Consider the following 16,725-nt stretch of genomic DNA (forward strand, 5'->3'; position numbering starts at 1 on the left):
AAATTGGGGGGGGGGGACCACTGATAATTAATTCATTTTTTGAAGATTTCCTCTAAGTCAAATTTATTCCTCTAGAATAAATCTTTGTTGGCCTTAAAGGTGATGTTGGACTCTATTTTGGTTGTGCTACTTCAGACTAACATGGCTACTCACATGAAATTATTGCCTTAAAGAACTTGTTACTATTATTAGGTCCACTGTAGAAGCCACCTTGCAAAACGGGGAACTACTGGATCCTCATTTGAACTTCAGTTGAAACTACCCTGTTGAATTGTGGCCTGAATTATTTGTTGTATCACATTTGTTGAATTGTGTTATTATACACAAATTTACAATATTGTTTGGCTATTATGATTGCCTTTATGATACTTCATGAATGACTATTTTGCACTTTTGGAAGCATCATTTACCATAGTAAGTCAGTTTGGTGTAGTGGCTAGGAGTGTGGACTTCTAATCTGGAATGCCAGGTTTGATTTTGCACTCCCCCGCATGCAGCCAGCTGGGTGACCTTGGGCTCGCCAAGCTATTCTGACGGAGCAGTGATATCAGGACTCTCTCAGCCTCACCCACCTTACAGGGTGTCTCTTGTGGGGAGAGGAAAGGGAAGGCGACTGTAAGCCACTTTGAGCCTCCTTTGGGTAGAGAAAAGCAGCATGTAAGAACCAACAATTCTTCTAATTTCAGAGTCATGATTACACAGCTCTCTTTTTTCCTGATATTTTCCATTTACTGTATACCTGTTTTTGTTTGTTGAAATCTCAGAGACTAAGCAGGGTTGGCCCTGGCTAGCATTTGGAAGATCTACCTTCATCTGCCACAACTACTTTTCATTAGATGTAACTTCCAAGTTCAGTGCTCAGAATTCCCAGGCACACAGGGTCCAATTTGGATCAGTACTGCAGCCGGTAAGCAGTAGAGATTTAGGCCTTCCCTGCCGTGCCGTTTCTCCAGCGACCCCAGGAAGCCATTATGTTGGCCAATTCTTATTGATTTTATCATATGGCATGTGTGCACTGTAGCCAGGAGATTCTAGGATTGTCTGGAAGTCAGGCAAGAGACGTTCAGAGGTGGCTTGCCTGCCTCCGCCATAACCCTAGTGTTCCTTGGAGGATCTCCCATCCAATTCGTTTCCAGGGTCGACCCTGCTTTCCCACTGGGGAAATCTACTGTAAGGACATCCAGGTTCTTCTCCCGATTTTTGTGGTAGTCACCCCCTGCACCCAGGAACCTTAAGGCTTCACATTTTTCTCCAGCTCCTCTTTGGTTGGCAATGCTAAAAAGCCTATGAATAAAGCTCTCGGTAACTTTAGTAATACAACAATTTATTTTCCTTTCTTGTAGGCTCAAAGCTTTCTTTTTATGGTATACTTTTTGGTGATAGAAGTGCCAATGATACCTGCCCTGTCTGAACCCAGCCTGGCTTAAAAAACCCCGCACAAGAACTCAAATCCATAACGGCGACATACAACTGGAGCAAATGCCCACCCAAAGACCGCCGCAGGAGCAAGCGGAATCAGATGACAGGGATAAGCGATCGATCGCTCCGGGTTCTGCTTCGTGCACTTAACAGGCAGGATCGATAGACCAGCGCTCCAGTGCTAGCTTATTCTCCACGGGAAAGGTAGGATTGGTTGTTCGGCGTTCTCCTCCAGGCTGCCCATCGACTCTCTCCAGGAGCGCCCTCAATTCCTCGTCAGCGCAAGCGTGGAAGCCCTTCTGGGGCACTGGCTTCTTGTCACAGTGTTTGGGCTTGAGGTAACAGGTAGGAAAGGGCGGGTTCTGAGGCGGGAGGGGGTTTCAGTGGGAGGCGAAGGCCGCCCCCTGCCTCGCGAGGGTGCCAGTTTGCCCTGCTTGGGGGAGGGTGACTCAGTCATCGTCAGATTCCAGCATAAAAGGGGCATCGCCCCGTCCATTTCTCCAGGGTATGCTAAACGCCTCGCCTGCTTTTGGGGTAGGGAGCTGCACTCTCTGGGCTGTGCTAGCAGAGCTTTCGTTTTTCGCTTGGTTTGATGACAGCTTCTGTTTTTAGTTGTTCGACTTTATAATCTGCCCTTTTCTAAAGGCTTTTAAGACTAAAATCCTAAACATATTTATTTGGAAATCTGCCCCACTGAGCTCCGAGGGTCTGACTCCAGAATAAATAATTTTAGGATCCCCAAGTAATAAATAAACTAAATAGGAAGTAATAAAGGGTTCCAGAGTTGTAGCCGTGTTATTGTTGCAACCAAAACTAATCGTTGTGGCACAGGTTGATGGCATGAGTACTCACATGTGCTAACATATCAGAAATTGATTTAGAACAAAAGTTCCTCAGCCCTTGTCCCCAAATGCTTTTCCTCTATTTGAGGTACAACAATGTTGGGCTTCCATCTGGACCCATGGAAAGGAAGTCCATGAAAACAACTTCAACACCATCTGGTCCTAGATCAGTCCAGGCAATAGGTTCATTTTGTGAACACTGTTGTGCAGATACACATGGGCACATAAGCACCATTTTATACCAGATGCCCATTGCACTGATCTATATGTTTCCAGTTATTAACCAGAGCCCACTGTGCAATTCACTGTTTCCTGCCAAGCTCTAAAATCAGCTAGATTTGCTACACTTCCTTGGACAGAGATGCTCACTAGAATAATTGACATAAAGTGGCCTTAAAACTATTAATGAAGTAAAGCAATGGATTAACAAGGCCAATAGGCATGGAGTAGCCAAGAATAACCTACTACAAGGCTGGTAATAGAAAACCGGTTGTAATCCCCATCACCCAACTCAAATCCCTCATGTATCACAGTCCTTTCTAGACTACAGCCATACCATCAGGAGGTCATTCATCTGCTCATTTTCCAGCATAATTTATACCATAAACTTTCAACAAGGCAATTCTGTCTGTATGAGAATGTTTCTAAGCAAAAAATAAATGGATATAGTCAGATGTCAACATGGTAGGATACTTCAGTCTATCATAACACTACTGCAGACCTAAAAGTTGCAGTTGTGCAATAAAAGGAGATTCCAGCATGAAACATCTGAGTTTAGTGTTTATCAGGAGACCTGACACTGTTGCATAAGGTCTATGATAATGGATTGCTATCATGTTATTACGATCAACTTCTCATGTCTGTAAAGATTGTGTTGCCACTTATGACTGCTTTTGTGAATAGTCACTTTTATCTAAAAATTTGCATAGAAATGTCAGACTGTACCCCTTGAATTTCATTGCTTTATGATGCCACTATTTAGATTTTTTAAAATCCAGTTTGTATGTATCTTTCCTTTGAGGAGATACTTTGTACATTTGCTAAAGTGGAGTAGTCCTGAGCCATATGGAAGGGTGCTATAAAAATCTAATAAATAAATAAAAATAAAACTTGTTACAATATATGTTACTTTAAGAAGTCTGAAGCTACCTATTTTAGTAAAGAAGAATCTTTGAACATGTGAAGAATGTCTTCCTCAACATTGACTGATCACATCTAGTCACTTCCCAGCTGGCTTGAACTGCTTTTCTAAATGTCGTCATTGTTCTTCAGGTCTCTCAAATACTGAATGTAAAGTGACAGGGACATCCTGTGGTTAGCAGCATATTCACTTTGGGAGTGAGTAAATGGTCCCACACCCAGTAAAGAGGAGCTTATATTGATATTGTTCATATTGAGTGCAGGGATAGTTGTTTCTAGGTACATTAAAGGCTGACTGTGCCTTTGGAAATCGTAAACTCTATACTTCCTTCTTTTAAGGGACTTTAGTGGGGAATGACATTGTTTGCTTGCTGATTTTGTTTTTGAATTGTTCTTGGTTTTATCTTTCCAGGTTTTTACCATGGAGTTCCAGGCAGTGGTGATGGCAGTTGGTGGTGGATCCCGTATGATGGATCTGACCTCAAGCATCCCTAAAGCTCTTCTGCCTGTGGGCAACAAGCCTTTAATATGGTATCCCCTCAATTTGCTGGAACAAGTTGGTTTTGAAGGTGAGCAACAGATGTGGTTTAACCTCTTAGGGAAAAAAATTGCTTAACCTGTAAGTCCCTGCCAGTTATTGCGCCAGTTCACATCTGGCATTTCTAGGGAAGGTGTTTGAATGGGCAGCCACAGATCAGCTACAAGCATTCCTGGAGGAAGTGTCCATTCCGGATCCCTTCCAGTCCAGATTCCGGCTTGGTCATAGGTTGGAGACAGCATTGGTCACCCTGGCAGATGACCTCTAAAGACAGCTGGAGTGAGGCAGGCTGGCACTGCTTATGTTGTTAGACATCACGGCAGTGTTCCACATAGTAGATCACAATCGTTTAGCTCACTGCTTCATTGACTTTGGGATGCAGGGGTCAGGTTTACAGTACTGGTCTCCTTTCTTCAAGAATGAGGACAGAGGGTAGCTGTTGGGGAGGAACAGTTGGACCATTTTGGACTCAAACGTGGGGTACCTCAGGGTGCACTTTTCTCCCCGATGTTATTTAACGTCTTTATGTGACCTCTAGTGCAGCTGATCTGGGGGTTTGGCCTGGATTCTCATCAATATGCTGATAACGCCCAGCTCTACCTGCTTATGGAGGGATAGCCAAATGCACCTCTTGGATCAGATGCTTGGAGATGGTAGTGGCAGGGTTCCAGCAGAGCTGCTTGAAGCTAAACTCCCAAAAGTTGGAGGTCCTGTGACTGGGTAGGAAGGGATTAGGATACTGTGAAGGACCCATATTTGACCTGTTCTCCAGCATCTGCATTGGTTGCCAGTTGAATCCCAGATTAGGTTAAAGGTTCTGGTTCTGACCTTCAAGGCCATACACGGTCTGTGCCCTTCGTATCTGAGGGACTGCCTCTTGCAATATGCACCCAGAAGAGAACTCAAGTCCAATATGCTATCGATCCCCAATTCAAAAGAAGGGTGGCTGGTCCCAGCCTGGTGGAATATGCTGCCAGCAGAGATCCATGCCCTGAAGGAACTGCCAAAGTTTTGCAGGCAACCCAAGAAAGGACCATTTTGGCCATAACACCAACCTCCAGCAGTTCCTCTCCAAGGAAATGCATTTGTGTGTGTGTCCCCACAATTGTCTTCCATTAGCTGATTAAGACTTTTTTGTTTTCTTTCATGTTCCTTTATTGATTCTCCTTCCCATTTGTTTTAATTGATGTTTTGCATGTTATGTATTTTAAAGTCTTTTAACTGTTGGCCATCTTGAGGGCCCTAACTGAGTGGAAAGGCGGGATATGGATGTTTTAAATAAAATTAATATATAATCAAATGTCTGCTAGGATAGTGGTCCGCAGGAGTGCCGTGCATGCGCGGGAGTGCAGTGCATGCGTGTTTGTGGCCACGCATGCGCGGCCCTGCTTCCCTCTCTCCCCCCCTCCCACAAAAAGAAGCTTGCTGGGCCGCAAGCTAATCGGCTGCTTTTGCGGACGATTTGCTTGCGGCCTGGGAAGTTTCTTACTGGGGAGGGGGCGGGGAGAGGGAGCCGCGGCCCGGTGCCAGGGCCTTCGCGGCCCGGCACGGGGCTGCGGCCCGGTGGTTGGGGACCACCATGCTAGGATATTTGCATTTTAGTGATTACCTTGGACTGTTTGTTTATCTGCTTCATTTATATACTGCCTTTTTCCCCAGTGGGAACCAACAAAACCAACTCAATTAACATTAGCCAAAGGAGTCACGTTCACTTTCATCTGTGGCATGAAGCATTCACAACTTACCTGTTGCTCTGGTAGCAGCTGTTTTATGGTGAGAGGCAGTTGCCAGTCACAAGCCCCATCAGGCAAGGGCATTGCCCACTTTCCTGAAAGATGGGGCAGATGTTCAAAGAAGCCACACATGACTTCTGAGTGACTGAGCATCACTGAATTATTGCTTGCTTTTATTCCAAATACTGGAAGGCTGTTAGCATGTGCTGTTTTCAAGGCCCGATTCTAACAGCGACTACTGTTCTGTGGGTCTGTGTTGCAGTACTTACATGAGTCTTGTTTTCTGCTATCATAACTGGTAACTTTTTACGGTCGCAAAGAAACCTGAAAGAAACATGCGTACAGCTACCATACCTCAACTCTCTATAAACACAAAGCTGCACTGTGGCATCTTTGTTTCTGGAACAGCAGGTAGCTGCCTGCTGGGGGATTTCTAAAATGTGACTCATAATAAGCCACTTGCTTCTCGCTTAGAAATACCAGAAGTGCAGATCAAGAATATAACTTTTATTTCTTCCTCCTCTAATTTCATTGGTAGCAAGTATTATTTATTTCCTGCTTTGAGGCCTTCTTTCTTTTGTGGTACGTTTTGGTATTTGTTGGTTTATTTTATTGGTGTAATGTTGCATGTTTTTAATTCCTATTGTTCCTTACATTGAGTCTCACATGTGTGGGAGAAAGGTGGGGTATAATATTGCTGTCCAGACATTGCTGAGTTTAGTGACAAACAGGGTTTCTTTAAAAAAAATGATTACCTGCCACTTTTCATATCTGTAACCACTCGGTGAGCGGTATAATATTTGGTTAAGGGCCTGGGGGGGGGGTGGAGAGTGGGGGGGGGCTGATCCGGGTGAGTTCTAGCTAGTTGGGTGAGGGCCCAATCAGAAGGCGTGAAGCACTCACCAGGACAGGACAGAGTTCTAGCCAGTCGGGAGGGTGGGCTCGCCTGCGGGGAGAGCTGACAACCCTGTTGGTGCTTTCTCAGTTTTGCAGGGCCAGGTCTTTAGTAGAGGCCAGGGATGTTTGATTTAGCAACCCTCCCCCCTCGATCTGGCAAGAACATCAGCCTACCCCACCAGCTGTCCCCTGAGGCGTGGGACAGTGGATAGTCATTGAGCGAGGAGGGGATAGATCAGTTTTTTGCTACCAGGGAGGGATAATTTTTCATAAATATTGTTTTATGGGGTTTTATTGTGGAATTTTTGTCATGTTACCCACTACGAGCCATCCTGTCTGGGAGTGGCAGGCTATACATTTGGAGATGGATAGATGGATAGATAGAAAAAATAAAATAAATGAAAAGGGTAAAAGAGAACAAAACCACTAAGCATTCACACCTTTGCACTTGGGACAGCCCTGCTCAGTTATTGTTTGGACACCCTTCACCCACTTCACAGTCTTCCCTTTCCCATGCAGGCAATTAGGCATGACTGACCTAAAAAGCACGTGCATTGCCTGCAGGGCACCACCTGGAACTCTGGATTGTCACAGAAAAACATACTGCAGAACCTCACATGACTCCCTCAAGCACAGGAATGCCTTGCTGCCTGAGTTGTTTGTTTAGAAGAACTTGATCTGCTTGGGCAACTTGAGTCTATCTGCTCTACCCTGGCTCCACAGTTTCCACTCAGAATAAATAGGCGAAAGCAAAGCAGCAGTTAGATTTTGAGACTGGGGTATTTATTACCCCTGTGGCTCAGCAAAGAAGTCCAGAAGGGGCTTCTGAATCTGTACCACAGTGAGATGATTTTCAGTTGGATCTCCAAAGAGATAGTCAAGAGATCCTACAACTACACTCACCTTCAGTTCCATAAAGGTACTGAACTGAAAAAAATTAAGGTTTCTAGGCATGGACTTGTAATAATTTTGGAACCCGATTTTTAATATGGCTCTAGTTTTTGTTGGTTGTTGCATTTTGTTTTGGGGGGTGGGGATAGGTGGGAGTGTTGTTACTTGTTGAGGATTTTTTTTCAGGTATTTTTTCAGTTCCTGTGGCAGTATGTGGTTTTCCTAATTCCCACCTTTCATTTTTTTTGTAAGTTACATTTTTTTAAAATGTAAGTATCTAGCTCCTTTGAGGTTTCTACTCCAGGAGAATCTACTCCTTTTGTCAAATAGCACTGCATACTTTGGTAGGTTGTTCTGATCATTGTTGATTACTGAGAAGAAGAGTTGATTCTTATATGCTGATTTTCTCTACTTGAAGGAATCTCAAAGAGGCTTAGAATCATAGAATCATAGAATCATAGAGTTGGAAGGGGCCATACAGGCCATCTAGTCCAACCCCCTGCTCAATGCAGGATTAGCCCTAAGCATCCTAAAGCATCCAAGAAAAGTGTGTATCCAACCTTTGCTTGAAGACTTCCAGTGAGGGGGCTCCTTAGGCAGCCTATTCCACTGCTGAACTACTCTGACTGTGAAAAACTTTTTCCTGATATCTAGCCTATATTGTTGTACTTGAAGTTTAAACCCATTACTGCGTGTCCTTTCCTCTGCAGCCAGCAGAAACAGCATCCTGCCCTCCTCCAAGTGACAACCTTTCAAATACTTAAAGAGGGCTATCATGTCCCCTCTCAACCTCCTTTTCTCCAGGCTGAACATTCCCAAGTCCCTCAACCTATCTTCATAGGGCTTGGTCCCTTGGCCCCAGATCATCTTCGTCGCTCTCCTCTGTACCCTTTCAATTTTATCGATGTCCTTCTTGAAGTGAGGCCTCCAGAACTGCACACAGTACTCCAGGTGTGGTCTGACCAGTGCCGTATACAATGGGACTATGACATCTTGTGATTTTGATGTGATGCCTCTGTTGATACAGCCCAAAATGGCATTTGCCTTTTTTACCGCTGCATCACACTGCCTGCTCATGTTTAGTTTACAATCCACAAGTACCCCAAGGTCTCGTTCACACACAGTGCTACCTAGAAGCGTATCCCCCATCCAGTAGGCATGCTTTTCATTTTTCTGACCCAGATACAGAACTTTACACTTATCTTTATTAAATTGCATCTTGTTCTCATTTGCCCATTTTTCCATTGTGTTCAGATCTCGTTGAACTCTGTCTCTATCTTCCGGAGTATTTGCCAGTCCTCCCAATTTGGTGTCATCTGCAAACTTGATGAGTAGTCCCTCCACCCCCTCATCTAGATCATTAATAAATATGTTAAAAAGTACCGGGCCGAGCACCGAACCCTGAGGTACCCCGCTACTCACCTCTCTCCAGTCTGATGAAACACCATTGACAACAACTCTTTGAGTGCGGTTCTCTAACCAATTCCCTATCCACCTAACGATCTGAAAATCCAGATTGCAGTCCTTCAACTTATCCATCAGAACATAATGGGGAACCTTGTCAAAAGCTTTACTAAAATCCAAGTAAATGACATCAACCAAATTTCCCCGATCCAGCAAACCTGTTACTTGGTCAAAAAAGGAAACTAGGTTGGTCTGGCAGGACCTGTTGGAGACAAATCCATGCTGACTTCCTTGGATCACCAAATTGTCCTTCAGATGTTTGCAGATCGCTCCCTTTAATATCTGCTCCATTATCTTCCCCACAACAGAGGTCAGACTCACTGGTCTGTAGTTTCCCGGGTCATCCTTCCTCCCTTTTTTGAAGATCGGAATAACGTTTGCTCTTTTCCAGTCCTCCGGGACATCTCCAGTCCTTAAAGAGGTTCCGAAGATGATGGACAAGGGCTGTGCAAGTTCTCTGGAAAGTTCTTTGAGTACTCTCGGGTGCATTTCATCCGGACCAGGGGATTTGAACTCATCCAGTGCAGCTAAATGCCTCTCGACAACCTCTCTATCCATGTTAACCTGCCACCCAGACACTATCCTTTGGCTACAGCCATCTCTAGATGTGCCTAAACACTTTGACCTGTGGGAAAAAACAGATGTAAAATAGGCACTAAGCCTTTCTGCTTTCTCTGCATCTTTCGTTAGAGTTTGTCCATCCGCACCCAACAGCGGGCCTATTGCCTCCTTTACTTTACGTTTGCTCCTCACGTAACTGAAAAATCTTTTCTTGTTACAGTGGGCTTCCCTGGCCAATCTTAGCTCACTCTCAGCTTTGGCCTTTCTGATAATTGATCTACAGTGCCTAGTAACCTGTAGGTACTCTTCTTTAGAGCTCTGTCCTTCCCTCCATTTCCTGAACATTTTCCTTTTCTTTCTTAGTTCCTCTTGAAGTTCTCTGTTCATCCAATAGGCTTCTTAGAGCTCCTGCAGTGTTTTCGTATTTCTGGAATAGTCATTGATTGAGCATGCAATAGCTCTTGTTTGAGTAGCGCCCACCCTTCACATGCTCCCTTCCTTTCCAGCATTCTCGTCCATGGTATGACACTCATCATGTCTCTGAGTTTATTAAAGTTTGCCCTACGAAAATCCAACATCCTTCATTCACCTTCATTCACCTTCCCTTTCCTTTTCCCATAAAAGACACCCTGTGAGAACCTTGATATTACCACTAGCTCAGAACAGCTTTATCAGTGTTGTGGCAAGCCAAGGTCACCCAGGTGGAGAAGTGGGGAATCAAATCTGGCTTGCCAGGGGTGTGGCTAAAGATGTCGTCCTGAGAGGGTGGCAGGGCATCTGCTCTGCTATCTCTGAAGCCTGACAGGGGTCAATTGTGCAAGCAATTGGCAGAAAAGAGGAGGGGTACGCAAACCCCACCTCACCTTTCTACCCAGGAAGTTCTTGGGGCCGTCTCCAATCCTTTAGGGAGTATATCTCCCTGGATTATAGGCTGTCAGCGTTCCAGGTCCAGAGGACGACTGCCATTTTCTACCTCGGACTTTCTTTTCTTTCTTCAATCTTAAAGTATCTGTTTCAACCCTACATGATGATTTACCACAAATGAACGCTTTGAACTGAGGGGAGGACATCGGCTGAGTTCCAAAACATCATTTACTGCAAGTATCTCTCGTGTTTTTTTTTCTTCGTCTTTCTTCTTGCATCAAAGCCCTTTGTTTCCCCCCTCCTCTTACTCTGCTCTGCCTGAAGCCACCTCGTTAAGAGGCAGGCCAATTCTCCTAACTAAGCAGAAGAAGAACTCAAATCAACTAGAATTAATTGGCAAAAGCTCTTATTGTAATTGTTTTGGTTTTCGAAGATAAGAAGATAAGAGCTGTGAATGGGAAAATCTCACGAGAACTCTGTGCCAGTACGAGAATCTCTGCCTTAACTCACTTCAATACGTCACATGCCTGTGCCGGAACATCAGAGGATAAAACAGAGGACCTCTACTGGCCACTTGTAAAACTGTTTGAGGCCGGGTTTTTTTTAAGTCAAAATCATGTCTATGTTAAAAAGATTGGCTCATCTAATAGAGATACAAACCCAAGATTACAAAGTATTCTTAGATGGATTGATCAAAAATATCTCCAAGGAGATCCAAGATGGCAAGGAAGAAGTCTTCAATAGGAATGATGGATTAATAACAGTGACTGATGACAGCTTTAAACAAGGTGGAAAACCAACAGCAGAAGAGAAATCTGAAATTCATATCTTCAAGGAGATCCAAGATGCCAAGGAAGATGTCTTTAACAGGAATAATGGATCAATAACAGTGGCTGATGACAGCTCTAAACAAGGTGGAAAACCAACAGTAGAAGAGAAATCTGAAATTCTGGAGACGGAAAATGGGATGCCGGAGTTCTGCAGCCCAGATAAGGACACCCTTTTTAAAAAGACATACAGCCATCTCAAAGCAACAGTGTACAAAAATCAATCAAAAGAAATATGGATCTGCAGTGAAAGTAACCGATTTAAAGGATCTCTCTGGGGAAAAAATTGTATTGATACTGGAGTCCAGGAGGTGCAACGGCCTCAAGATTTATCGATGCATACTCTGCGGGAAAGAGTACAACTGCACTTTCTACGCCAAAGGCCAATGGAACAGAATATAATTTTACGGGAACGACAAGATGTAGCAAGCCTCGAGATGAGACCCCCTTAAGAAGACCGAAAGCTCATATTGTTTTATGTTTAACTAGTAAACATGCCCATTGTATTCCAAATACAATGGGCCCTAGCAGGGGGGGGGAGAGCGAGGGACTGGCGAGGGCAGGGTGAGGAAAGGTAGCTTACCGGTGAGAGGGCTGTAGCGACGTCGGGCAGCTCCTTGGGTGGCTCCTTCTCGGCGGGCAGCTCCTTTGCGGTGGGCAGCTCCTTCGGCGGGCGGCTCCCTGGCGCGGTCTTCTTGCCGGCGGCCATCTTCTTGTGCCGGCGATGCGTTTTTAGAGGCCGGGGGCTCCCTGGGCGGCGGCTTGAATCGGCGAGAGGCCGCGCGGCCCGATCCACGGGCGTGGCCCGCGGGCGCGGCCCGCAGGCGTGGCCCGATCCGCGGGCGCGGCCCACGGGCGCGGCCCGATGCGTGGGCGCGGCCCCCGCGGGGGCAGCCCCCACGGGCGCGGCCCGATGCCCTGCCGGTCCCCAGCCTAATAAAGGTTGGGGACCACTGGCTTAGAGGTTCTTAGAGGCTGGCTGGCTTGGAGCAACTGCGAGCTGCGCTACGCGCGGCTCGCAGTTGTTCCGGCAAGGAATCGGAGGGACCAATCGGCAGGCGCTTCGCGCCTGCCGATTGGTCCCTCCGATAGTCTGTCATGAGGAAGGGGCCAATCGGCACCCTTCCTCATCCCGGACACAGCCCGCCTTCCAAGGGCTTACTGTTTTATTTAGTCCGTGGCGCCCACGGCGCCACGGGCGGTGTAAAGATGTTATACTGTATTCTATATTTCCATTTTTATGAAAAAGGGGAAGCAGTGTCTCTTTCTCTCTTGTTTTTTTTGTCTCTTTTCTTTTGTAGGCATATAGGTAATATAATCATTAGTGCTGAAAATGTAAAATGGGGTTCTCCCCCCTTATTTTTTCTTTCTTCTATTAGTGTATTGTCCTAGGACTAAAGCCTACACTGACTTGTAGAAAATGTTTAATGTTAAGCTTTCAACTTAAATCTGAAAATATATCTGTTAGGATGGTTCTTAGAATGGGTCAAGCATAAATTGTTTTGTAGATGTATCAGAACCAAGGATAAGGAGAAGCTATAGAAGACTGAAAGCTTATATTGTTTTATGTTTAATGTTAAGCATTTAATCTAAACCTGGAAATCTTATTATTCTCTGTATTAACAACATATACTGTATTCTACATTGCTATTTTTATGAAAAAGGGGAAGCAGTGCCTTTTTTCTCTCTTGTTTCTTTTTCTTAGTAGGCATATAGGTAATATAATCGTTAGCGTTAGAAATATAAAATGGGGCTTTCCCCCCTTATTATTATTTTTTTTATTGGTGTATTGTTATAGGGCCAAAGCCCATATTGATCTGTAGAAAATGCAAAGCTCTCAACTTATACCTGTCAGGATGGCTCTTAGAATGGGTCAAGTATAAATGGTTTGTAGATGTATCTGTATTAAGGATAAGGAGAAATTATGAAATCCTTTTGTAATTTTTTTTCTTTGTACATCTTTAAGGCAAAGCCCTACTTTCCTCTCCCTTCATCAGGGTATTGATACACGGCCAAAACTCATACTGTGCTATAAGAAATGTTTAATGTTAAGCATCTAACTCAAACCTAGAAATATCTGCTAGGATAGCTCTTAGATTGTATCAAGCAGTTAATGTGAGGTCTACGATCTCTCAAGTAAGTTGACTAATAATAACTTTTCTTTTGTATATCTAAACAGGCCTTTTTTTATTTTTTAATGTAGTGGAAATGTGGACGGCTCTTAGACTCATGGCTCTTAGAGTTTTGGGCAAAAGTTTATATCACTGTGGAGTCAATGTGGGGTCGTATATTCTCAAATGATGATTATATTTCTATCTTTATGAAAATAAAAAAATCATTATATTAAATCTGGCTTGCCAGATTAGAAGTCCACGCTCCTAACTACTACACCAAGCTGGCTTTTGGTGTGGCAGCTAGTGGTACAGAAGTATGTCTTGGAGGTGGACCAAGAATGTGCACTTGTATCTAAGGGAGATACTCCAGTAGTGGAAGCCCCATGGAGGTTATCACAAGGGAGAGTGATCTACAAGCAAAGTATAGAGCAGTGGTCCCCAACCTTTTTGAGGCTGGGGACCGGCAGGGCAACTGCCGCTCCGCGCATGCCACGCATCGCGCCTGCACAGCTGTGCAAGCGCACATGCACCATGCACGGCCGAAATAGCGCATGCGCGGCACTTTTGCGCATGCACAAAAGTGCAACGCATGTGTGATTTTGGCCGCGCATATGCGATGCGCGGGCGCGGCCCTGATTCCCTCTCCCACCCCCTCCAGCAGTAAGAAGCTTCCCGGGCCGCAAGCTTGCGGTCTGGGAAGTTTTTTACTGCGGGGGGGGGAGCCGCGGCCCGGCGCCAAGGCCTTCGCGGCCCGGCACCGGGCCGCGGCCCGCGGGTTGGGGACCACTGGTATAGAGGACTATTGTGGACAAATGTATAAGGTAAGAAGACCAATCAATTACAGCTAGCAAAATTTCTAATTACTGAAAAGTACTCATAGGAACTGAAACATGTGAACTCGTGAGGGGCATAGACATCTCTGAATCTTAAAGATGGATGGTAAGCATATCCCCCAGACCATGACAACAGCCATTGCATAATCTGATGCTCTGTGTGCCTTAGTGAAGGACTTGGAGGTGAACTTACAGTAGGCAATGGCTGCTCAGATAGTGCACCCAGAGTGCTTCATTTGTGTTATGTATGAGAGAACACCCTGTACAGTAGCAAGCCAACTAGGCCTAGGAAGAAAAGCATACCCTTTCTAGTTTGAGATGTTCCATGTGGTCCCAGTTTAGAAAAGAGTCATCATTGTTAAGTACAAGGTAGCCTTCAAAGTTTTGTAGTTGAGCAATCTGATATGGGCATCTACCATCTGCAAAATATTCTGGGAGGTGGTGTGTAGGATTAATAAACTTCTTCCACAGTCACTTATTAAAGTGAACCATGAGGACACTTCCAAAGAGTTTCAGGTTTCCTGTATCACGGTGCAGTCAACCAGTGGGTAAGGAAGCCGGTGAGGTTTAGCCCCATAATCAACTGCTGCAGAGGTTTTGCACAGAAGGGGGAGGGTAAAGGCAGAACAAACCAGAACTGAGCGACTGTGAGTCGAGTCCTGATTTCACCAAGCTATCTGCTGTTAAAATGAAATGCCTTTCCATTAGGCTGAACTGAGCCTTATGTTTAGTATCTAGCTGGCTTATTAATTTCATGGAATGCCAGACTGATCACAACCATCACTATTTCTTATTGTACTTTTGCTATCCTTTTCCTCATACTTCAGTTGTTTTGTCTTTAGAGCAAGAATTTTCTTTTTAATATCTGGTCTCATTTTGCACTAATATGAAAATAAAATGTTATAAAATATTTAACTACAGGGAATTTTAATCATATGTCTCTTGTACTTTCTGAATTTAAAAAAATCATTATGAAGTGACAGTATGTAGCTCTTTCAATATTCATCATTAATAAAAATCTTGGAGACCTGAGCAACGCAGTCTAATTACTAAACTACTGGTTATAGCTGTGGAGAGCCGGTTCAGGTAGCAAGCAGACTAAGGCATAATTGTTTCCATATTTTTACTGACCGTAGCTTTTCTTTTTCACCTCAGAGGTCATTGTGGTTACCACAAAAGAAGTTCAGAAGATGCTAAATTTGGAGACAAAGCTTAAGCTGGATATAGTGTGTATTACTGATGATGCAGATATGGGAACAGCAGACTCTTTACGGTATATTCATCAGAAAATAAAGGTAAAGCGTATGTCTTTTTAACAGCTTTTCAAAATACTCATTTTCAGTATCCCATGATTAATTATCAATAGCATTTTTGTTGTTGTTAGGTGCGAAGTCGTGTCCGACCCATCACGACCCCATGGACAATGATCCTCCAGGCCTTCCTGTCCTCTACCATTCCCCAGAGTCCATTTAAGTTCACACCCACTGCTTCAGTGACTCCATCCAGCCACCTCATTCTCTGTCGTCCCCTTTTTCTTTTGCCCTCAATCGCTCCCAGCATTAGGCTCTTCTCCAGGGAGTCCTTCCTTCTCATGAGGTGGCAAAGTATTTGAGTTTCATCTTCAGGATCTGGCCTTCTAAGGAGCAGGCAGGGCTGATCTCCTCTAGGACTGACCGGTTTGTTTGCCTTGTAGTCCAAGGGACTCGCAAGAGTCTTCTCCAGCACCAGAGTTCAAAAGCCTCAATTTTTTGACGCTCGGCCTTCCTTATGGTCCAACTTTCACAGCCATACATTGCAACTGGGAATACCATAGCCTTGACTAAATGCACATTTGTTGGCAGGGTGATGTCTCTGCTTTTTAGGATGCTGTCTAGATTTGCCATAGTATTCCTCCCCAGGAGCAAGCGTCTTTTAATTTCTTTGCTGCAGTCCCCATCTGCAGTGATCTTGGAGCCCAGGAAAATAAAATCTGTCACTATCTCCATTTCTTCCCCATCTATTTGCCAGGAATTGAGAGGGCCGGATGCCATGATCTTCGTTTTCTTGATGTTGAGTTTCAAGCCAATTTTTACCCTCTTCTCCTTCACCCGCATCAACAGGCTCTTTAGTTCCTCTTCACGTTCTGCCATTAGAGTGGTATCATCTACATATCTGAGGTTGTTGATAATTCTCCCTGCAATCTTTATCTCAATTTGTGACTTATCTAACCCCACCTTTCTCATGATGTGCTCCGCATACAAGTTAAATAGGCAAGGCAACAGTATGCAGCCTTGCTGAACTCCTTGCTGAACACGAGAGCCAGTTTGGTGTAGTGGTTAGGAGTGTGGATTTCTAATCTGGCATGCCGGGTTCGATTCTGCACTCCCCCACATGCAACCAGCTGGGTGATCTTGGGCTCGCCACGGCACTGATAAAACTGTTCTGACCGAGCAGTGATATCAGGGCTCTCTCAGCCTCACCCACCTCACAGGGTGTCTGTTGTGGGGAGAGGAATGGGAAGGCGACTGTAAGCCGCTTTGAGCCTCCTTCGGGTAGGGAAAAGCGGCATATAAGAACCAACTCTTCCTCCTCTTCTTCTTCTTTCTCAATTTTGAATCAATCA

At 44.7% G+C, this 16,725-nt stretch overlaps 1 protein-coding gene across 2 annotated transcripts in view; it reads left to right on the plus strand.

Annotated features, from left to right (window-relative positions):
* Positions 1-1,595: 1,595 nt before the first annotated feature.
* Positions 1,596-16,725, plus strand: part of EIF2B3 (eukaryotic translation initiation factor 2B subunit gamma) — a 138,230-nt gene continuing 123,100 nt past the window's right edge. Inside the window, exons 1-3 of one of the 2 annotated variants that reach the window (XM_077333936.1) lie at positions 1,596-1,764; positions 3,814-3,970; positions 15,279-15,418. In XM_077333936.1, coding sequence (XP_077190051.1) covers positions 3,823-3,970; positions 15,279-15,418 — 288 coding nt within the window. In that variant the 5' untranslated portion in view covers positions 1,596-1,764; positions 3,814-3,822. The remainder of the gene's footprint in view (positions 1,765-3,813; positions 3,971-15,278; positions 15,419-16,725) is intronic. The other variant, XM_077333937.1, reaches the window with a different exon arrangement.

This window comes from Paroedura picta, chromosome 4 (assembly GCF_049243985.1).
Source record: "Paroedura picta isolate Pp20150507F chromosome 4, Ppicta_v3.0, whole genome shotgun sequence".
Classification (NCBI taxonomy): Eukaryota; Metazoa; Chordata; class Lepidosauria; order Squamata; family Gekkonidae; genus Paroedura; species Paroedura picta.